This window comes from Amphibalanus amphitrite, unplaced genomic scaffold, assembly GCF_019059575.1.
Source record: "Amphibalanus amphitrite isolate SeventyFive unplaced genomic scaffold, NRLGWU_Aamphi_draft 000041F_arrow, whole genome shotgun sequence".
NCBI lineage: Eukaryota > Metazoa > Arthropoda > Thecostraca > Balanomorpha > Balanidae > Amphibalanus > Amphibalanus amphitrite.
This window is the reverse complement of record NW_024881537.1, coordinates 560,221-584,061: the sequence shown is the minus strand read 5'-3', so window position 1 is coordinate 584,061 and position 23,841 is coordinate 560,221. Positions and strand designations below refer to the sequence as shown.

The 23,841-nt window shown below is 51.0% G+C and overlaps 1 protein-coding gene across 9 annotated transcripts in view; it reads right to left on the bottom strand.

Annotated features, from left to right (window-relative positions):
- The window catches only part of LOC122375535 (neural-cadherin-like), a 117,827-nt gene that overhangs the window by 4,135 nt on the left and 89,851 nt on the right, over positions 1-23,841 (bottom strand). For 5 of the 9 annotated variants that reach the window (XM_043355016.1, XM_043355023.1, XM_043354992.1 and 2 more), the window contains 25 exons: positions 23,096-23,239; positions 22,561-22,676; positions 22,035-22,199; positions 21,563-21,700; positions 20,405-20,591; positions 19,730-19,963; positions 19,107-19,279; positions 18,612-18,749; positions 18,113-18,229; positions 17,000-17,680; positions 16,449-16,667; positions 15,903-16,058; positions 15,397-15,561; positions 14,818-14,979; positions 14,330-14,442; positions 13,772-13,977; positions 13,015-13,418; positions 12,355-12,520; positions 11,306-11,516; positions 10,811-10,954; positions 10,399-10,529; positions 7,699-7,888; positions 6,522-6,760; positions 4,744-4,956; positions 4,227-4,388 (listed from right to left, as the gene is read on the bottom strand). In XM_043355016.1, coding sequence (XP_043210951.1) covers positions 4,227-4,388; positions 4,744-4,956; positions 6,522-6,760; positions 7,699-7,888; positions 10,399-10,529; positions 10,811-10,954; positions 11,306-11,516; positions 12,355-12,520; positions 13,015-13,418; positions 13,772-13,977; positions 14,330-14,442; positions 14,818-14,979; positions 15,397-15,561; positions 15,903-16,058; positions 16,449-16,667; positions 17,000-17,680; positions 18,113-18,229; positions 18,612-18,749; positions 19,107-19,279; positions 19,730-19,963; positions 20,405-20,591; positions 21,563-21,700; positions 22,035-22,199; positions 22,561-22,676; positions 23,096-23,239 — 4,974 coding nt within the window. Of the gene's footprint in view, positions 1-622; positions 642-4,226; positions 4,389-4,743; positions 4,957-5,724; positions 5,958-6,521; positions 6,761-7,698; positions 7,889-10,398; positions 10,530-10,810; positions 10,955-11,305; positions 11,517-12,354; positions 12,521-13,014; positions 13,419-13,771; positions 13,978-14,329; positions 14,443-14,817; positions 14,980-15,396; positions 15,562-15,902; positions 16,059-16,448; positions 16,668-16,999; positions 17,681-18,112; positions 18,230-18,611; positions 18,750-19,106; positions 19,280-19,729; positions 19,964-20,404; positions 20,592-21,562; positions 21,701-22,034; positions 22,200-22,560; positions 22,677-23,095; positions 23,240-23,841 lie in introns of all 9 variants that reach the window. The other 4 variants (XM_043355030.1, XM_043355010.1, XM_043355040.1 and 1 more) reach the window with 3 other exon arrangements.

Genomic DNA, 23,841 nt, shown 5'->3' with positions numbered 1-23,841 from the left:
CGGCATCTGTATCAGCAGAAAATCGATATAAACACAACGGGGGCTCAAGCCATCGATCTACGGACTGGATAATGTGCGCGTTAGTGCTGTGTTGCGTATTATGGTTCGACTAGGTGACAGCACTGTCCATACTACTCCTCCAATATAAACATCAGGTCAGACATGTAAGGAAGGTTGGCAGAGAAATACATGGTATGAAAAGGATAAGGAAAAGAAGACTGGTTTGTTACATCTATGCCGGAGGGAACATACATGAACGACGGAATAAACAGAAAAAAGGACAAACACGAAAATCATCCTAAACATGGCAAAATAACATGAAAAATGGACATTGATATAGAATAAGACTGCTAAAATAACAAATTACTGCAGCTGGTATAACTAAGGAAGCGGAGACAGAAGGAGAATGGATATCGACAAGACAGACGTGGCGGTGCAAGTGCAGGGCAGTGACGTGGCACGATCAGCCAACTGACACCTCTACCAGAGCGTGCGAGCAAGAAAACGTAACCAAACACACCGACAAACACAAAACAAACAGAGCACGGCCGACAAAGAACAGAGCGGAGCGGTGCGGGGCCAGCGAGCGTGTCGGGCGGGCGGGCGGTCGACCCAACAGTACCTAGACTACTCGGAGAGGCCTGTCGGAGAGCGAGAGGGAGAGACAGAGAGCGCCGGTCAGCCAGCGGTCGGTGGGCGCCGCGCGGTGCGGCGCGTCCCGGGGCCCGTCCCCTACTGTGGGCCGGCCACCCGCCCGCCCACCCGTCCGGCGCCATGGCAGCGCCCGGTGCCAGAGCCCGTCCAGCGCTAAACCAGTGACTTCAGCGCCTGCCTATCGCCTGCCAGCGGGGTCTGATGACCTCTGCTGACCGGCCGACCACCGCTCACCGAAATGGCAGAACATAGCTGGCCGAAATAATACTAGCTCCCATGCCAAATCGTCTCCTGGAGATTCTATCACAACTGCAACCCGATCTAAATAAAAATTTGGCAGCCGTTCAAAGGTTTACGCTCTTACGGGCTTCAGCAGTGTAACTATTGTGGTGTTCACAATTTTGCGCTATTTTAGGCTAGTGCGCCAGGTGACGAGGGTTTCAGGGGAGTTTTCGAATTCAGATACTTGTCCCTTAAAAATCAGCGTTATCTACTGGCTGGCTGACTAAAACCTCTTCCAGCCCGGACAACGGTGACGGGTAACTCTGTCACCTTGCCGCCCTACTCCCTAACCAAGGTCTCCGAACCAGTGTAATCAGCGGTGGTCGGCCGACGTGTACCCGAGCCAGGATGACCCGGCAAAGTTGCGACAGGCACATAATTCAGACAGATCAATATTTGTCTGATTGTGTCTACTCGAAGCATTATTTAAATATGGTGTTTGTGAAAACACGAGATGAGAAACAGCACCTCAAAATGTACTAAACAAAAATGGGTCGCCGAAGCAAGGTCGCAGCACAGCCCGCAACCCCACACAGCCAAAAAATATCACGAAAATGATTGGCAAACAAGGACACGTCATGACAGCGCTAGGCTATTTATTCAACTCTAAATAGCCAGCACTCGCCACCATATGCACGAGTAAAGCGATCGTGACCCCTGCCAAGTCCATGCCAAACCGACACAGACGGGTGGTTGCAGTGCCGCGGCTGATCTCAGCGTCCCGAGACGGATCATACAGCCACCAAAACGGACCGCCCGGCCTCAGACAGGTGTGGGTGCGATGATCCACCACTGTCCACATGTGGAGGGCCCTCCACACGTGAACAGACCGTCCACAGTCCACTAACGGACCCGCCCGGCCGCAGACAGGGTGGTAAGCAGGGGCGTCGCCGACGGGGGGGTCGGGGGGGTCGTGACCCCCCACTCTTGAAAACTGGGGGTGTCGACCCCCCCACTTTTTGCGATGCTGAGTATGCTTTTTTAGCTTTTATGTCAGTGAAGCAGGCGTCACCAACACCAACAAATACATCAGATTCAGAATCGCTTCAAGAGCTCCCTAAAGCCAATTAGCCAATTACCTAAAGTTCAATTAGTTGTGGGCGGGGAACACCAGCACAACAATACCTACTTTTAAGTAGCCACCATTCTAGTGCCTTTTTATCCCTCAAAGGATTGGACGCGCCAAAACTGCCCCGAGCGTTCGTCTGATCGTTAAAAAAAAAAATGGTCGCAGTCGATTCGTCGGATCAGTACCTAACTACAAAACTACAAACTAGCCTCAGCCCTATGGCTACCGTCACAACTAGCTGTACAGTGCACATGTAGGGGAAAGGGAGTCAGATGAAACCGTCTCGGGCTTTCGCAAAGAAGTCGCGCAAAAAGGAGCCGTCAGCCGATTGCAACGAAACTTTCGGTGCGCTCGAGTTAATCGCCTACTTAAAAATAAATCGATATCCCTGATTAAAATAAAGATGGCCTTGGTTCACTTTTTCATAACATGCTTTTAATTTAGGTATAGGATAGTTTTTGGAGCTGATTTTGAACTTAGCGCCCATCTGAACATTTAAGAAGTAGTTGTGTTGCTTATACATGTAACATGTTAGGAAGCAATCAGTGGTGGTCATCCACTATTAGGTACTGGTCGATCTGACCTGACCTGATCTACCCCAAATGCATGGAGTCATCATCTCCGTTCAAAACTAAGATAACATTCGTAATCAGAACCTCGAAAAACCATCACAACTTACATTCACAAAGTTCTAGCAGGTCCCGAGTTTCCCTACTTATTGGCGATGACCTGAGTCCTGAGATGACCCGAAACCTTGTAAATGGGTATCATCGGCTTTCTCTCGTCACGGGCAGCATGCTCTTTTTTTCCGCAAACCTCTAGATCGATCAGGGGTCGAAAGCATACCTCAGCGTTACTTTAGTATACGTTATACGTTAGCGACTGGGAACCCACCAATAGAAGGGCTACAGTGAAGCAGAAAGCATATTCGATAGCTCTTTCAACGCTCTTTCGCTAGCTTCGCGTCAGATTTCATCTCAGGTCTATGTTTTGCCAATAGAAGGCAAACAGCTAACTGGACAGATTCTGCCGAAACATTTGCTTTGCAATAACTTAAGATTCCGTGAATTTGTATGGTATTTACATATGTTGTCTTGTCACCACCGTGTTTATCTCTTTGAGACGCGTCACATGAGTTAAAATTTGACCATTCAGAATTAACGTTAAAACGACCTCAGGTCGACGTTATGTCCTGATCGAAAAAGGACCTCCTGCTGCATATGAATGGATCCGTGTTGTTGAGCTGAACAGTGAACACCTTCCAGGTGCTGTCATCGCTCTACCGCGTCTTCGTCAAAAGTTGTAGAAAAAAAAAATGCTGGTGGCCATCGATGGACATTTCCACTAATGACCTTTCGAGTCATCACTCGCCATAAGTTGCACCCTGTCCCTGGCAATGATGAGCTGATTTGTCATGGCTCCAAAGATATTTTGCGTTTCTGACGAACTTTTTGAAAGCAGGAGGCATTCGTGCTTTTTCTAATTTCTCATTATTTTCTAATGATGAGGTCACGTATTTGACCTGCCTCCAGATCGATGTAACTCCTCAGAATCATGAATTGCTGACACGTACCTATAACCCCTTACATTAGGTATGTGTACCAAATTTCGAAGTTATGGGAGAATAGCTACAAGAATGGCGAGAGGGGAAAGTTTGATAGAGGTATACCGTATAACTGAACTTGACATGGCGACCTGAGCTTAAGGGACCAGTGATAATTTTTACGCAAGTGATGTAGGTAGGTATACCTACCTAATAGGTTATACCAAATTTCGCGGCGCTGCGCGCCGATTTGTTACACGCGCACACACACATACGCACGCACAAAACTGGTAAGTGTGGCAAGAAAAAACACCCCTACCCATCGGGTGAAGACTAGAAACCCGACCCCCCCACTCAAAAATCCGTGGCGACGCCCCTGGTGGTAAGGGTGCGATGATCCACCACTTGTCCACAGGTGGACGGCTCTCCACACGTCCACAGTCCACACTCGCTGGCAGCACTCGCTCGGCCCATCCATTCAGTCCAGGCGCACCTCTACTCAACCACGCGCACCTCTATAGCCACACATCGACATACGTGCTCTCAACCAGTTCACACCCACAGACAACAGACTTCTAAAGTTCCCAAAAATCACAACAACGACCCCTACGGACATCCCCGGCCCCACATCACCTCCAGAAACTTTCACAGAGACTCCAGAGACTCTCCCCTGCTCACCTGAAGCTAACGACGACAGCGAGCCGGCCGTGGATCCGCCACCCTCGTAGGCGTAGTTGCGCAAGTCGTCGTACGGCGGAGCGCTGGGATCCGTGTCGGCTCGCTCCTTGTGCTCGTCAATGAACGAGCCGACGTCCGGGTGGGGACCCGCCTGGCCGCCGTCTGGGGATAGGGTGGGGTGTCAGCGCGGGCTGGGCGTGGGAACGGGTCGTGACGAGCACAGGAGTGCCCGTAGTAGCACGATGGGGAGCGGTAGCTAGGCCCCAGTGGGTCTGAGAATTACTATCAATAGTAACTGAATCAAACTACTTATGCATCTCACTGAAGTGGCATAGATTTAGAATCAACGGCAAATCACAGACAAAGTGAGCACGAACATGTTGCACCCACCCATCTCCATCAACAATATTATAAGAAACTAAGTCACCCCCTGATTGATATCTCTCCTGAATTACGCCACTCCACAAATCAAGCTCGAGTTCGTCTCCATCCCTCCTTCCCCGTCCCATTTACTCACAGTGGTGCGGCATTTTGGCCATGGGTTTTCCGTTTCCGACCATGGGCCCGATGGGGATCTGCAGGGGCGTGATGTCGAACGCCGTCATGTCGTCCTCGCCGCCGCCCTCGTCGTCGTAGTTGATGATGTTCTCTCGGACGTCGTCGTACGGGTCCTGTTTGGGGTACTGGCGCTCCTTCTGGCGGTTGTACACCACAAACACCAGCACCAAGACTGCACCAGAGAGAGCGGGGGAGGGGGACGGTGGTGTAAGAGAGGGTACACACACGTGGGGAGGGGGGAGGTGATATATGTGAATGGTGCGAACACGCAAGAGTTGATTTGGCAGAATTACAGTGAATTTGGTTACAGTTACAGTGTAGAGTTACATATCTTTGAATACATGAAAAATGATTGCAGTGTATGCTTTAAAGATTAATCTAAGCGAATGAAAAGAACTGGGAAAGAGCTTTTGACACCTTCATCATCAATCACTTTTGAATAGGGCAGTCACATGCAGCGTAGCATAAATGAGTATTATAACTACATACGGTGCTGAAAAAAATAAAAAAACAAAATCATATAAAAGCACAATTTTGACTAACTGGCAATGACAGACTAGCATACTGGTGAATATGAATAATCAATCGTGCGTGCCTCTTTCAACATACGCCATCAACATCAACATCAAATGAAGATAAAACATCAAAGGCTTGACATGGCGCGCATGCTACGCAAGTGATACTTGAATGACATGTCACCAGCTCGGAAGATAGGTAATAACTTACTTCTTTCTTCTAAGCTCAACTTCGTCCTGGATTTGTATCAGTTACTAAATCCCCTCCATTGCCCCCCCCCCCTCGTATTTTGTGTCAGTCCCAATCAGTTCTCGAGTTACTTGCTAAACCTCTACCATATTATCCCCAATGCCGAATGAATTCCCGAATGAGTCCCTCCCTCTCGCTCTGAGCCTCCTCACCCCTCTCCCTCTTCGCGTCTCACCTAGCAGCAGCAGTATGCAGACCACAATGGGCACCACGAACTCGGCCGGGTAGCGGAACCGGCCCGTCACGCCGCCCACCCGCTCGCAGTCCCGACCGGCGAACCCGGACGAGCACTCGCACCGGTAGTCGCCGTCCGTGTTCCGGCACTCGGCGCCGTTCAGACACGGGTTCCATTCACACTCGTCTTCGTCCCGGCAGCCGCCGTTCCACGCCCGGAACCCGTACGGACAGCTGCGGCGGCGGCGGTGGCGATGGCGATGGCGATGATGGTAAGATGATGACGATGATGCGATGGTGGCCAGGCGAAGATGACACGGAGGGGCGGAGAGAGTGCAAAGACTGATGTCAGCAGAGGTGGCCATGGGCCGAGTGGCTTCACGGCAGGTAGGCTTCAGGGAGACGGAAGGAGGACTTTGGATGACATTGTAGTGAGGAAAAATGTGGTTTGTGCTGGGCTAGGAAACATGCGCCCGTGGTGTTAATCCCGATTCTTCGGACGGAGTTTATTAGTTTGTTAGAAACTTACTTCCAGAGCCATCAAGTGAGACGTGGATGTCCATAACAGTGTATCCAGCGTTGATGTAGTAAGTTCATGCAAGCTAGCTACTGCTAACTAAAACCAGCATGCCATGAGAACCGAACACAGAAGCGCCGCCTCTATGCAAGTCCGAGAGGCCGACCTCCTCTGTCGAGCCACTCAGTCCACACAATGGCACCCTTCACCTTACCTGCACCCCCTCCCTCTAAGACCCCTCACCTGTGCCCCTTCCCTCATCTGTCCACCTCCCCACTCACTGAGGATGATGAGCAGACAGACGAGGATGGCTGCCAGCGCGCCCATGCTCAGCCGGAGCACCTGCGGCTCGGCCACGCCGCCGCAGCGCCGGCCCGTGAAGCCCGACCGGCAGCGGCACTCGTACTCGGGGTCGCGGTTCACGCACAGGCCGCCGTTCAGACACGGGTTGTCCAGCAGACACTCGTTGCGGTCCACGCACGCCTTTCCGTCGGCAGTGACCACGCTGAACTCGCCGCACCTGAGACAGTGGCGGCGCGGCGCGGCGGGCCGCTCAGCACCCCGCGGGCGGCCCCGTACCAGAGGCTGGTAGTGTCAACACTTGGCAGATGTTTCTTTTTTAATTGACGTTACCGGTCACAATATTGGACGTTATTGGAATTGCAATAGGCATTAATATCGTACCTACCCGATATTTCGGCATCAATCACAACCAAAGGAGAAAAAATAAACCATGAACCGTATTGGTTATTAAGCACTACCGTGAAAACGAGCTTTTCTTTTTAAATCATGGACAAATAAATAGAGCCAAACTTCTGCCAAGTGCTGACAAGCCCTCTCGTTGTATTCACACCCAGGACCGAGGCTATCGAAGCAGTCCTCCACTTCCTACCCACTACCCAGTCCAAGCGAGTTAGTAGTTAGTTATGATGCAACCATCACCAAACCGATGCAACCATCCCAAACCATATCACAAACCATGCTGTTAGCGGCGCCCAACACCAGTCCCCGGGACGGCTCGGTAAATGGAGCCAGTAAATGGATAGAACCAATGAGATGTCATGTCCGTAACTTGGAAGCTATGAGAATTCGGGAGACAATGGGATAAAGTAGGAAAAACATAAACAAACACACAACGGAAACAGTAATAAAGTCAAAAATAAATCATGTCAAATTAATTTATGACATTGGTTTACAAATAACATATTGCTAAGACAAATAAGAAATAATACGCTTTACGATAAGATTGAAAGCGGTACAAAAAGTGAACACAAAATCTTCGGGACGACTGGCGCTCCGTTCAGCTGCGCGATATCAATTTAGACTTTCCGGCACACGACCACATGAATGGTCCCGGAATTCAAATTCAGTTAGCCCCCCTCCCCTTCCTTTTCTCTTTCCACCCCAAAGTGTACGTCACCCCATCTATTCCCCCATTCCCCCCTCCACTCTACTCACGCGCAGTCGTATTTTTTCCACATGTCGATGCAGGAGAAGGGCGTGGGACAGATGACGTTGGCGCACGGGTCGTTGGACGGACAGTCCATCTTCAGGTTACGGTGCAGCGTGGCCTGACCCCACTGGGTGCCGTTCATAGCCGGCGGCAGCGGTAGCTGGCGACCCTCCAGACGAATGTCGTCCAGGCAGCCTACAGGGGAAGCAGGGGTCAGACGGGCGACTCAACGGGGCAAAGACGTCACCGGACCACACAGATTGACTGCTTCGGTGCTGCAATTCAGTCCGTCTAAATGCAAGGATGCAACCATCACCATCACCAAACCGATGCAACCATCCAGTCACAGGTTCACTCTAAATCCGTCTAAATGCAAGGCCTTCACCACCACTCTTCGGCGCCAGCCGATTCAAGTGAAATATAGCATCGGAGGCACCAGTCTCGAGTCCGTCAAGAGCATTCGTGATCTCGGCATTGTTCTGGACTCAAAATTGACCTTTTCGGACCATATAAACCATATCGCTGCCCGAGCCAACCGGTCTCTCGGGCTTCTCATTCGCTCATTTCAAACCGGATCTAAAAAAAAACAAATTCAATACGAAATCTCTGTTGGCTGCGTACCTACTGCGCAAACGTACGTTCTGTCCTTGAGTTCGGAACGGTCATTTGGGCAGGCGCAGCCACTTCCCACACAGTTCGCGTCGATCGGATTCAGCACAAGTTTCTCATCTGGTTAACCCTCGCCGGCACAGGGGGGGGGGGGGTTGATGCACCCCCCCTAAGGTTTTTCGCGAATAACTCGCGTAAAAAGCGGCCGATCGCGACGAAACTTTCAGTACCCTCGCATTGATCAATTTTACACCTACCCTGAAAATTTCATGACCCTGACCCCAATGACCTTTGACCTGTGACCTCTTTTCCGAGACCATGTTTGGCCGGAATCGCGATTCGGCGTATGTCGGCTAACATTAGCCGCGCGTTTGCAAGCTTTTAGATGTTTCAAACGTTCAAACATGTGATTTGATGTCGCTCCCATACATTAGGGTTGGTGTCAAGGTCACCTGAAGGTCAGGTCAGGTCATTGACCTTTGGTGACCTCGGGTGACCTCGGTTCACTTTGTCGAGTTTTACATGTTTCTAGGCTAGTTTTTGGAGCTGAATTCGAATTTGACAACCATTTGAACATTTACGAAGTAGTTTTGGTGCCTTCGTAACATGTTACGAAACTGTCAGAGGCGGTTGACACGTATTACGAATACCCGTTACAACCCCTACCGGTTGACCTGACCTGACCTGACCCGACCTGGTCTAAATGCTTAAAGACATCATCTCTGATCAAAACTAACACGATATTCGTGATCAGCACCCCAGAAAACCACATAGCAGCCACAATTTACGACTTTCTAACAGGTCCCGATTTTTCCGGTTTTCGGGTCATTGACCTGACCTGGAAGGTCACCCGATGACCTAGGACCTTAAAATTGGGTATCATCGGCTTCGTCTCGTGACGGGCAACACGCTCGTTTTTTCCGCGAAGCTCTAGCTCGATCAGGGGCCAAACGCGAGGGGGGGGGTCGTACCAACCCCCCCCCCCCTTGTGCCGTCGAAGGACGCAAAATGGCCTGTGCCGGCGAGGGTTAAACCACCACTCCAACAATCCTTGCCCATCACTTACCTATCCAGATTTATCCAAGCATTTCCGTGTCCCGTTCCTTTCCTCTCGAAGAGCCCAACACGACCTCCTGTTCCTAAAGGGTCTGTTCTCTGAGAAACTGAACTCTGAGATACTCTTATCCCGATTCCAGTTACGCGTGCCTATCCGACCGACGCGCACTGCAGCACCGTTTGCTGAGAGTCGCGCCCGAATCAGCACGGTCCAGAACGGGTTGGTCTGTCGTGTCGCGAGAGAGACAAACTCATTCCTCGCTCATTCCAAAGACGACTTTTTCACGACCAGCTTTTTTGCGTACAAAGCTCATGTCATCAAATACGTTGCGAACTTACCACCACCTCCGGGCTACTAGTCTGATTGTTGGGAGGTGATTCTTATTGATTTTATATTTTTATGATTTTAAATATGTCTATTTTTAATGTTTTCTTATATTTTTCATTTCACTTTATACTTTTTTACGTGTTTTTCAAGTACCTATACATCGTTTATCTCTCAGTGTTCATATTTACTGTTTGTTCAGCTATTCTGGTTTACCTTGTATCATGATTTCTTTCCCACCTTACATGGGATTTTAAAACTCATGCTCAGTGGTCGTTCACACATTTTTTTCTTCATATTTTCACTTCATTGCCTATCTCATTGTATTGTTCATTGTTTTCTATTTTAGTTACATGTGTATCTGCGTTTTTATCCGGGCGTGTGTATGCTGCCTGTGTGTGCCATATTTATTGTTTTTAATCTTGTGACTCCGTCCTTTAGTGGGTCAAGTGCCTGTTGACGGTCTGTTGAATAAATACAAATACAAAAAAATGCATTAGAGCAAATGAATGGAGTGATGAAGAATTAATGAGAGTAACTGCACTTCAATTTGCCGGCATGGATAGGTAGTTGGAAGCTTGGAAGCTGGTGGGTCAAACAGTCCTTTTGTAAACCATTTCCAAGCTCACACAATATTCACACGTCATCAACACAGCCACATATCGAGGGTCCCCCCCCCCCCGCCTGCCTAGACCGCGGCTGGCGTCCGGCTCACCGTTTTTGTAGTCGGAATAGACCTCGAACGTCTTGATGCCCGTGTACTCGGCCTTCCCGCCGGCCCAGACGCCCTCCTGTTTGTCGACCAGTAGCTTCTGGTGGCCCGTGAACTGAATCGTCTCGTTGTACCTGATAACAGGGGAAGCGACGTCAGGTCAGGGAGGTCACGGGTCACGGGTTGATGTGACCCGAGTAGTGATGAGTAACGGTTTGCTGTCACCGGCTTTTCAAAGCAAATTGCATGTTATTAAATACAAGACCGTTTTCCGGCAGCATGTTCAAACTTAATTTCCTTATTTATTAAGTAGTTGTAGCTACAGCTAGGTGAATTACTAAGCCCAAGTGCCAATCACACCGTGAGCTCAGAGCTGCTGCCCCACCTCTCCCTAGCCTCCGCCACTGCTACTGACCTGCGGCCCTCGCCGCCGTCCATGCGCAGGATGGCGGCCGAGCCGTGCCGGGTCACCCTGACCACGTGCCACTGACCGTCGTTGACCGTCACCGCCGACAGCGTCAGCTCGTGCTCCTCCGTGTGCAATATGTTCAGATTGTACCTGCGTAAGTAGAGGGAGGGAGGTGTTAGACGTCCAGCTGCGGCACGGAGGGGTTCGGACAAGACGTGCAGTGCTCGAGCCCCGGTCAGAATGTAGGAAGGCATTGCGTTACTTGTAAAATAAAAACGTGCCTTTTCTCATGACATGGTTTATTAGAACGTAGACCAAGAATTCGCCCGCAAGAGTTCAAAACATTTGAATTGTGCAATAGCAAAACAAACTTCCCTCAGGCGAATGCCCCTCGACCTGCCCTCCCCGTTACCTTTCCCCTCTTCCTTTCAATTCACAGACATCCCATCAGTCATCCCCCTCTTACGCTACACGACCCCCTTTTGGGCACACTGCCCTCACCTGAAGCGTAGTCGTGCGTCGTTGATCTCCAGAATGCACCACTCGCGGTTGTGCTGGTCGGACACACGGAACAGCTCGCCGTGATCCTCCCGCGTGCGGAACCGTAGCTGTACGTCCGTGTGGAAGTCGTTGGGCGGAAAACTCAGCGCGTACTTCACGTACGATTCGGGTTTGAACGTGGCAGGGATGGTGGGGATCGAGCACGCGGGGCCTGCCGGGGGGGGGGGGGGGACGAGAGTCAATGGCGGGCTGAATTGTGAACGGGACTAACGAATGTCTGCTCGGGAAAAAAAGCTTAAAACACTTGGCAAAATGCGCCCACTTTTCCAGTTAACTCTCTATAAATGACTGAGGCTAACGAAACGCGCAGCAAGAAATTGCATTTCATATCATCACATTAGAGGTGGCAAAAGATGAAAATTTTGGGAACCAGACTCGAACCAGACCCGGCTGAACATTTCTGGAACCAGTCGGACCCGGGCTTAGTTGGAACCGGAACCAGTTGGACCCGTTCCCCAAAAGTCAATTAATACAAACTACTTGTAGGAATCATTAGTTGCATCATGTAAAACAGCCTATTTCCCACTGGAAATGCTCATGAGCTATTGTGTGCAAAGTAACATTCACTTAATTCCCTTCATATTTTGTAATAATGTGTAGTGTGCAAGATGTATAGTTTATGGTATGACCCGGTTGGACCCTTCAGAAAAATTTCCAGGAACCGGTCTGGACCCATATGGGTCCAGACTGGTTCTTTGGACCGGGTCCTCGGGTCCACATTTTGCCACCTCTACATCACATATTCCCGTGATGACAAAAATGACCCTAATTTCCTAACTTCAGACTATGGAAACAAAAGTCACCTGACCATCATTGATCAGTTATGCCCTGCAGAGCTTTGACTCTCCTTTCTTCTCTCGCACACTCATAAACCCAGTAAACAGCTCATCCATATTCCCCCACAACACTAAATCTGTCCTATTGCTGACTCCCTCTCGATCACTTCCCCCTCTAGCCCAGCCCTCCGTTGACCTGGCCGGGTGACTCACCGGACCATCCCGGGTTACACTCGCAGTCGGGCCGCGTCATGGAGCCGACGCAGCGTCCGTGCTCGCCGCAGCGCGAGGCCAGGTCGGCGCCGCTGCATACCGTCTCCACTTGCGGACAGCCCGGGTACGAGTGACGGTTCAGGCCCGGGTTCGACAGGTCGTACATCTGAAACATAGAGAACGGGAAGGGCCGAGGTGGGTGTGAGAGGTTAGGTAGGTGTGTGAAGTAAGTTGTGATGTGTTCAGATAATTGCATGTCCGGTACAAACAGTGTTTATCACGATGTAATGTTTTCCATGAGGTTATTGAATCGTCGACGCATAGTTATGCATCGTTATATTTACTGATCTCAGGCAGCTTTTGCCAAATTGTCAGGGAACTCAAATTAGTTTTTCAATAGAAAAACACAATTCTAAAGAATAGTGTTTTAACTGTTGACGACAAACCTTCGGTTACCCATGGAATTTCAAGAGGCTTTCTACTTTAGCTAAGATATTGCAAAAGCCACAAAACCTTGTCTATTTGAACACCTAACCATCCTCCAACCACCGACATTCTCATGACCCATTTTTCTGACATACCCTCCTATTCTCCAAAATGGAGAGCTGCATCCTACCAAATACCCTCCCATGTCCACATCTTCTCCGGCCGCGTTCTCACCTCGCTGTTAACCACCAGGTTCCGGATGCAGCCGTCGAACGGCTTCCCGTTGGGCTTGTGATCCCAGCCGTAGGCCGGCTGCGCGAACGTCGAGTGCGCCACGCCGCCCAACTGCAGCGGCGCGTTCACGTTCAGGTACTCGTTGAACGGCGGGATGGTGCCGCGCGCCGCACACGTGCCGTCCTGGAACACCGGCTCCAGGCCGTCGTCGTTCTCGACGACCTGAGCGGCGGCGCAGAGGTCGACCAGCAGTCGCACCCGTTCGCGGTCCCAGAACACGTCCAGTCGGTGCCACTCGCCGTCGTCCAGGCCGGCGGCCGTCTGCACGCGCAGCTCCAGGGTGCCGGAGCCAAAGTCGAGCAGCAGGCGCGGGTTACCCTCCTCCAGCTCCAGCGCGATGAAGTCTGGAACGGGGAGAGCGGCGTCAAGGAGGGACGTTAGATGGGAAAGGAGGTGTTTGGGACTGTGATGAGACCATTTAACAGCATTGGAGCTTTTCCCGAAGTATCTAACTAAGAAGACAGTCTATGCATCTCAATTGGTTTGCTAGTGTTTCATAGATATTGAAACTTAAAACAGTACATACAATCCCTGTAACCAACAGCAGTGATGATCAGACATTCAGCCCAGCATCAAGATGGCAAGAAAATTGAATTGAAACTACAACCTTGTACCTACAGAACTACTACAGTAGAAATATCATCTTTCCGACTAATAGATCAAACCAGACTCCATCCCACCCCACTCTAATACTAACCTGACACCACGGGCTGGTCGGCCTCTGGCGGTTTGATCGGTCCGTTGTACAGGATCAGTCCGTCCTTTCTGCGGGTCACAAACTCCACAGCGAGGTGAGTCTCCTCGCAGAGTGACAGCGGCGGCAGCCAGGCCCAGCCGTCGCCGCGGAAACTGCGACTCGTCTGCTGGCAGCGCGGACCGTCGTAGCCGGCCCGGCACATGCACCTGGGGAGGGGAGAGAGCGGAAAAGGCGTCAGAGAGCGGAAGGGGCGGGAGTCAGCATTTGATGTTGGATATTACGATCGATTAGATACGATTGGATATTAAGATCACTGTAAACGCTGGCAATGTAGTGGTGACCACGCTATTCCACAAGCCACCTTAGTATTATACCCACAGCACACACGCTGAGTTTCCAGATATGAGCTCAGATCCTTCAATCTGTCACGCATTGTAGCAAGAGCCCCATGAGCAATGTGCATGGATGTTCATAAGGCTCCGAAAAAGCGAACGCCAGCCTCATTTCACCAGGCGTCCTAGGGCCACCAGTAAGCTTCGACCCGTCGCCCGCACTTACTTGATGCCTCCCTCGCGCTGCTGAACACATTTCCCTCCGTTCAGGCAGACATTTGTGCTGCACGACTCCTCGCGAGTGAAGTTGCGAGCCATGCACGTACACTCCGGTACAACCTGGTGATGGGTGGGAGGGCAGGTCAGGTCAGACCAGACCAGATCAGCCCAGATCAAATCGGGCTAGATAACCAGGTCAGTCAGGCCCGAACATAACAAAACACCACATTCCTTATGCCAAAAACCGGCTAAAAAGGCCAGGGAATAAGCGTGTGACTTCCGCACGACTTCTTCGGCCAAAACTAGGAATGCTACATCGATCAACAACACGAAATGAGCAAACATTCGTCAAAACCAAAAGTAGAAATTCATAATTTGCAGCATCTCGACACATAATAAACATGAACTACAGCAATTCACGATCACCTCTCCCACACATTTAATGACTGTATTCCTTTGCTCACTCCTATCCCCTTCATTCCCACGACATCGTACCTCCGTGCGCACGCCGACCAGTGATGTTTTATTGGCGTTGACCAGGTAGGGGATGGTCGATATGACCAGGTTGTTGGTGCAGCTGCCCTCGCAGTTGACGTTCTCGTACAGACACTCGTCGATGCTGATCATGGTGATGTTGATGCCCACCTCCTCCTCCACCTGAATATGACATGGAAACGTGAAAGGTGTCAGTAATGATGCACAAGGTAGTCAAAGATGGCCCTAGTCACTGGTGCTATTGACTCAATCCATTGTTGGATCCAATCCAGCCACAACCAATCTGGAACTTTAAATCAGCATAAGAAGAGATAAATAGCGATACAATAAACACCACTAATAAGAACATTATTTCGGTCAATCAAACAAAGGAAATGCTTCATCGCAGGCCGCAGCCATCTTAAGCTCTCACTTTTCTGCTTTACCATCGCCACAAAACATTTCACCAGCGCCTAGTTTGTCCATCAACGACGGTTATAGACGCAACCGTTGGCGTTATATCAATAATACAACCAACATCAAAGTCCTGCCCCTGGCACTATCACCACCAGTCAACCTTTCCCAACCACCCAGCCCTACCTTGATCCTGTTTGTGAGCAGCATGCCGTCCAGCATGACGGCCTTGTAGTAGGGCGAGCCGTGCGCCGAGTAGCGTACGTCGATGACGGGCGGCCGCTCCTGCTTCAGCTGCACCGAGAACACGTCCACGTTGCCGACCGGCGTGCCCACCAGACCGGCTACCACCTGACGATGGGAGGGGGAACGGAGTCAGAGCTGGAGAGACGGGGAAGAGCGAGCAATACTGTGTGACGCGGACTTCCTTTGTAAGCTGTGTAGGAAACTCCATGATGTAGACACGCCAAAAATGCATCCTCGGTTAGGCTACGCCGTTATGGAAAGCTAGCAGTTTGCCCCATTATCATTTCCCTCTATACCGTTAGACCAGACGTCTCGCAAGGCAAACTACCCACTAACAGGTCGCTAACACATCCCAGTTCAATAGGCACATCCTTTACCCCCTTCACAACTGTTTCTATTCACCCCCCTCTTCAGTCTCTGACTATATTCTTCCCTCGGTCCCCCACCTCTCTGAACTTTTCCAGCTTGCTCTTCTTGACGGCCTTCTCTCGCTCGTCCCAGACGCGGATAAAGTCCTCGTCCGAGATGCCGGCGATGCGGACCGAGCCAGAGTTGAGCACCGCCTCCTCGGGGAGGTTCTGTACGACCACCGTCACGTTGGCCTGGCGACGGGGGCAGAGGGCAGGGGTTAGACAGGTTGACCGCCGCAGCTGGGTGGCAGCGTGGAAACGGCTGAGGGGGTAATGCGGATTTATCAGCTGGAGAGAAAAGAAGATGACACGAGGCAAAAAGCAGCTGGGGCAGGGAGGCTGCTGCCCACTTTTGGAACCTCAAATAAGAGCATAACATATCACTTTAACGGTTAAAGGTGAAGAAATAAGCGAAAAGTGTGACAACTGACAAGCTTCAGACTCATAGTCAAAATTACCAACTGTATTACGGGGGTTACCGACCCAGAACCAACAGCAGTTATCAACTATCTATCTTCCAGTAACTCTCTCACCATCTAAGCTTCAAGTCTCCCCCTTCATCCCCTCGCCAATTACACTCACATCAATATCCCTCTGGGTGTGTTTGCGGTCGAACACGTGGAAGCGCAGGTGGTAGCGTCCCTCCAGCGTGCGCCGGCGCATCGTGATGGTGCCCGTGTGCTCGTCCAGTATGAAGGAGGGGTGCTCGGCGCCCTCCCAGTAGAACGTCTTGTCCGGCAGGTCCCAGTCGTCCTTATCCGTCACGTGCACACGGCCGATCGCCACTTCCGGGTTCATGCCCTGCGGGTGGACCGGTCAGCGGGGGAGCACGTGATAGGAGGAGGCGCATTGCATACGTGGTCGGCTATCGTCAAGTCGTGATAGCCACGATGCGTTGTGATATTCTCGCATTATTATAGCTCAAGTCGATTGGTATTTATGAATTCACACGAGTGAATTGACGTTCAATCACCATGACCTCTCCAACATTCCGTATGAATGGGGACATAAAATGCAGCTATTCTAACCGTCCATGCGTTGCAGCACTTCCCTAATGATCAGACACCGAGCAAATTATCAACCGTCCCACCACAAACATCCCATTCTCCGCCCCACCCGAGTTAGACACCCACCTTGTAGTTGTAGACGAAGATCTCCTTGCTTCCCGGGTACATCCTGTTGTCGTTGAGGTCGCCGATGATGACAGTCAGAGTAGACGTACCAGATAGCGACGGCTTGCCGGCATCCCTGATCACAATCGGCACGTGGTACTCCTTCCTGTCCTCTCGGTCGAAGGACTTCAGCGAGCGGACGATGGCCATGCCGTCTCCGTTGTTTCCCGTCGAGTCGTGCTCCACGCGGAACCCGGAGCGGATGGTATCGTCGGCTCTGGGGTCCATTTTGAAGGTGAACGGCGGCCCGTTGCCACTGCTCCGGTCGTCGGCATCTGCGGCCATCACCTCGGCCACCTCTCGCGGCGCGGCGTTCTCCATCAGCACCGGCCGGTAATCTTCCAGGAAGGTGGGCGCGTTGTCGTTCACATCGTCCACGATCACCGTCAGCGTGGCGGTGGCCGTCTTGGGCGGCACGCCGTCGTCGATGGCCAGTATTTTGATGTGGTGTCGCGGCACCTCCTCACGGTCGAGGCCGCGCTGGATGGACACCTTACCCTGGCCGCTGATGGTGAACTGACGCTTGCGGTCCGACTCGCGGTCGATGGCGTAGGATACCTTGCTGCGGCCGCCCTGGTCGGGGTCCTTGGCGTGGAACGTTTCCAGGTGCTGGCCCACCGGCGCGTCCTCCTTGACGTGAACCTGCCGTCACAGCCACCAGAGGGCGAGTCATACAGGATGCCACCGGCACCAGACAAGGCCGGTCAGGCAGGCTGCCAGTCACCAGAGGGGTAGGTTAGATAGGCGCCGCGGGCACAAGAGGGGTGGGTCAGCTAGGACGCCACATCAACCGCTAGTTCCGAGAACAATTACATATATCGTTGACCAATTGGCGCATTGCGCAGAAATTAGATGCTGATGTAGAAACGCGCTACCGAGCAAACCTATTGAAGACAAAGCACCACGCCACAGAGTCGAGTGACGTCACAGCTAAATATAATGAGAAAGAAACTGGTCATTAAGATGGCACAAATGTATTCTTTTAGCACTTGAAAAGACCGAAACACAGAATAAGCTCAGCATTAAAATAGCTGATTATCCAACCCGTAACCACAGTCGGTTCCCGTTTCGTACCTCGATGTTGGGCCGGTCGAAGATGGGTCTGTTGTCGTTGATATCCCGCAGTTTGACGTGCACGCGCGCCCTGGCCACGTGACTCGAGTCGCCCTGGTCCTCGCCTTTATCGTTCACCTGGCGACAGGGAAAGGGAGGGCGTGAGTAGGGGTGGGAGCTGACGCAGGGCAGCTGGATATGTGCGCACAAGCATAGACAAACAGCTAAAAGCAGGGTGGCTGAAAACTGCCTTTAACAGTTCTGGCTCGAATTGGTGTCGTGACTGTTTTGAAATCGACATCCTACTGAATACACCATCAATTACACGATCAAAATCGTCCATCACCAGCTGCAATCCACAATGAAATCCAATCCGTAAAACCTCTGCGGGCTGTCGATGTGTAATCACATCATGCACCGACAAATAACAACCTGTCCGCAATTAGAATCCAATCCAAACACACTCAGAAATATAAAAAATTATAGCCTTTCCGCAGCTGAGTCGCCATCTCGCTCGTACCTGGATGGTGAACGAGAATCCGTTCCTGTCGTTCATGTCCTCGTAGTCGAGCGGCTGGACAATCTTCAGCGAGCCGGTGTCGTCACTGTTGCGGACCATGGTGAACTTGTCGGCGCCGTAGCCCGTGTCCTCGAGAACCTGCCGGTTACCCAGAGGTTAACGGTCAAGGGTCAGGGTCAGAGTCAGAGCAACGCTCAGGGCAACGGTCAGGGCCAGGGTAAGGCTCGGAACTAGCGGTCAGGGTGATCAATCAGGGTAGCTCATCATGTCCTGGTACACGTCAACGCAACCGCTCATTTATGTTTCCAATAAATACGTTATTTAGAGCGATGAATAGAGACTTGTACCAACACTTCCTACCTCATCTATTTACCACAGTACGATGTCTTCTCTCACTTTCGGACAATCCGTCCCCCTACTATCCCTTTGTTCGACCCATCCATCCCCACCCCGTCCTCCTCTGCCCCCCCCCCCCGCCGCCGCGCCGCCGCCCACCTTGTAGTGGAACTTGTTGGTCTCGTCCTCGTCCAGCACGGTCACGGTGAGGATGGCCTTGTCGGGCAGGTCGTCGCCGTCCGTCTCGTCTACCGTGGTGTTCCACACGGCCTTACTGAAGCGCGGCGGCATGTCGTTGATATCCCGCACGTGGATCAGCGCCGTGCCCGTGCCTGGAACCGGGGAGGGGGGGGGGGGAATTAGGTCAGCGCCGTGCCAGTGCCTGGAAGAAAGGGAAGGAGTTGGGTGTTAGGTCAGCGCCGTGCCTGTGCCTGGAATGGGAGGAGGGAGGGGGCGATTAGATCGGCGCCGTGCCAGTGCCTGAATGGGGAGGAGTGGGTAGCTGGCACAGGGACTCGGGCTAGAGACAGATCAGAGCCAGGCTGCCAACTTGAGCGCAAAAGCAGGGCCATGCCGTACCTGTCTGAGAGAGCATAATTGTATCGTTAACTTAGCATTGGTGGTCGTAGTTATTTTTGGCACAACATAGTTATGATAAAATTGCTGAAACAATAAAACTCTTTAACATGGCTTAAGCATTCACATACTTTTCCTTGTTCCTTGTCCTTAAATCCCTCCTTCCAACGCACCTCCTGGCATCCCTGCGTGCGTCGCCCTCTCACCTTTGAGCCCGCCTCCGTCCATGGCGACCACCTGGATGCTGTACTCGGGCGTCTTCTCCCTGTCCAGGCAGCACACGTTCGTACGGATCACGCCCGTTGACGGCTCGATGGCGAAGATCGGCTTGCCGTGCGTCTCGTCGACCACATTTTTCTCGATGCTGTAGGCGAGCTTGGCGTTGTTGCCCTCCTCGGGGTCGTCGTAGTCCTCGGCCGTCATCGTCATCACCATCATCTCTGGGGTGGCGGGGGGAGCGAGGGGGAAGAGGATGATGTCACGATTGAGACGCTATGTGGGAACGTGATATCACGCTTTACATTATTATTCACAATTACTCAAAATACCCGGCAGGCGTTGTGCTCGACTCAAAAAAATTTGCCGACTCGACTCATCATTCAACTTCAGAAAGCCCTGACTCAACTCAACAGCTCAACATTTTATCCGACTCGACTCAAATCTGACTCATTTGAGTCAGAGTTGAGTCAAATTTCTGACTAGACTCATGAGTCAAGCACAACCCTGATACCCGGATTGGTCAAAATATCCGACCACCAGTTTTATCAGCCACACCACAACGCGCTACCAATTGCGTCCTTTCTGCCACACCCCGACAAATCAATCCCTGCTCACGGGTCCCTCCCCCCCCCCCCCCTCCGTCCTCTCATCCTGTCACACACCTTTGGTTCCGTTCTCAGTGACATTTCCCCGGTAGACGCCCTTGGGGAAGACGGGCGCGTTGTCGTTGATGTCCTTGAGGTTGACCTGCACCTCGGCGTATCCCACCAGGCCGTTGCCGCCCTCGTCCTGGGCGAACACGGTGAACCGCCAGCGGGGACGGCCGTTCGGCATGTCGCGGTCCAGAGGCTGCGGGAGGCGGGTCAGGTCGGGTAAGCTCACCAGATCAAGGCGGGTCATGTGAACTTGAAGTTGAAGTTGAAGCTGTCCATGGAAAGAGGCCCCTTCCAAGGGGTCTGAGTGACTTCCTCGCTATCACTTTTACTTTTCCTCCACGCTATTCCTTCTTTTGGATGTTTTTCAACTTTGTGACTGATTTCGACGATACATGTGACAACCGGTCAGAGCACATAGTATGATTTTAATAACTGAATACAATAGGACGTATAGAAGGCAGACATGTGCATGGATCCGAGTGATGGATCTATGATCCCAGTGGATCTCGAAGCAAAGTACAGGCCCACCGGATCCCACCGGATCCGGCGTGAAAAATACATCTTGGATCTATGATCTCATATGATCTGACGATAAATTACGAACATGGATCTATGATCTGAGTGGATCCCACCATGCACCACATTTGAAACCATTTTTTAAAGGGTTTCTATGCCAATAAGTGACACAAAACTATGGATTATGACGTGCGATCACATAAAATCACCAAAACAGAACGTTTGTAAGTTGAAACAAGTGCTTTTTTGAGATATATGTGTTGACAAAAAATAAGTGAGGATCTATGATCTCACTGGATCTCAGGCAAAAAATGAGACTCGGATCTGTGATCCCTACGGATCTCTCGATAAATTACAGAGCTGGATCTATGATCCCGTCGGATCTGAGATCAAGATCCGTGGGATCAGATCCCAGATCAATTTTCTCGGATCCATGCACATGTCTGATGGAAGGCATTGAACTGATGGTAACTTATCCAAAAAGGGTCAGAATGTACGATTATTATTTTGAATTTTCGCATCATACCAGATTGCTAGCACTATCATAAGAACTAAACGAGACGACAAGCAGTTACAGCTACCCCACGACCTACTCCCGACCCCACCCACCCCGTATCACGCCCCGCCCCCTGACGAAGCCCCGCCCACCTTGGTGACGGAGATCTCCCCGGTCGTTCTGTTGACGGTAAACATGGAGTTGCTCGGGTTATCCACGTCGATACCCTGTCCGGTGAGGAAGTATACGATGTCGGCCGGACGCTCCACGTCCTTGTCCTTGGCTGCCACCTGAGGGTAAACGGGGGAGCGATTAGGGAACAATTGAGGGCGGGTATGTGAGGGGTGCGTGCTGGGTATAATAGCACACATTACATGGAACCGGTGAGCAATGCGAGGCTTATCATATCACATTTGTTTGAAAATATCAGCAATAGCATCAGCATTGTTTGGCTCAAGCAGTAGGAAATAACGTCAGATTCTCAATAGCTCGGCTACGATGGAAAGAGACAATAATGGCTCCCAGACAGTCTTGCACCAAACCATTTAACATAGCCCGACCTTGATTACAATGAAAGGCTAAGGAACTCCGCTCTAGTGCAACCCAGCTGGTCGGCTGACCTACCTGCAGTATCTGTTTGGGCAGTCCTCTGTCGTCCTCCTCAGTGATCTGCGCCTGGTAGATGGGCTTGTCGAACAGCGGCGGATTGTCGTTCACATCACGCACGTGGATCACCACGTCCGTGTAGTTCTCGTTCAGGTTGTCCGAGGCCACCAGCCGCAGCTCGTACTGAAGGTGACGATGGGCGGGGGTAAAATGTTTAGTTGGTAGTCGGGTGGACACTGGACAGGGCGAGATGGCCATGATATTGGGTAATGCGTAATTATGATGTCGGATATTCGACGAAGAATACTAATCTCGAAGATGACACGAACCCGTTGAAATGAAAATAAACCCAGCGATCTATACAGATGTTAGTTTTTTTTTGTAAAAAAAACAACAACCATACGATGGTTTACAAAAACAACCATCGTACATGTCACACAATGCATTAATCGGCTGAATAATAACCAACGCATTGAAAAGGTACGGCCAGGCATCCCTTCTCACCCATTATTTACATCCCGTACGAAAATTCCCTCGTTCTCACCCGACTGCGCGTCTCAAAGTCGAGCGGGCCGGCCACGTAGATTGCGCCGGTGCTGTTCTTCACTCCGAACGCGCCGCCCACGTTACCCTGGGTCAGCTCGTAACGGATCCGGGACGCTGCCGAGCGGGGGGGGGGGGGTCAGCTAGTACTGAATCCAGGACGCTACGGAGGAGATGGGGCGGGGTCAGGGGTGGGGCTCAGCTCGTACCGGATGCGGGACGCTGCCGAGCAGGGTCAGGCGGGCTCGAAGCGAGAGTGGCGTCTACATACAGCGGCGGCGGCGGCGGGGAACATCAACAGAGCTGATGGCTGATGTCATGTATAATGAAAGGACTTCGAAATTATATGGGCAATGAGTACAAACGTTGACAAGTCAAGCACCAGATACTTTCAAAGAACAATAACAGAACGTCGCGTTTTCTTAAGCATTTGTTTCTAGCGCCACATTGTCGTTGCGCTCGTTCTTACCAGTTCTTACCAGAGCTCTTACCAGACAATACGTACACTGTATTTCCTCACAGTCCCAGTTACTCACACTCGTCGATATCCTTGGCGACCACGGTGAGCACTATGTGCTGAATGTCCTCGTTCTCATCCACCTCGGCCTCGTACAGACGCTTGTCAAAGTAGGGCGGGTTGTCGTTCTTGTCGGAGATACCGATACGGATGAACTTGGTCACTGGAGAACAGACGGGAAGAAAGACGTTAGAAACATGAGTTTAAAGGAAGACTGCCACCTTCAAAAAGTTTTCTCAGATCGGCCTATGATTTATTCCCTGGACAAAACAAAATTTTAGAATTCACCTGACAAAGTATCATCACGTGAATCGCGAAAAAAAATTGTCGATTATCATACAATTATCAATCGGTTAATGTCTAGCGACAATGTTTACACATCACTAGACTTCAAGGTCATAAGATTATTACATTTTATTTGAAAAAGTAAGGTATTTTATGATTTACTAATATATGATTTCATAAGAAATTGGCCATGTTTAATTTATTTTGCATTTAAGTTCGTAAAACATTTAAAAATCATGGCTCATTTGGAATGGGTCTGGCCCATGTTAAACCCCATTTCCCACACTTTTTGGAAAAAATGAACTACTGAATATATAAGTTTAACTTTTATTTTGACACTCCAAAATTCTTCTCTGATCTCGAAACAATCTAAGTTTTGACATATATTTACCAAAAGATAAGAAAATTCATGTTTCAAAGTTATCGATAAACAGTAGAGATGTCGGTTTTCTTGGACTAAAAAAATGGCATCAAACTGAA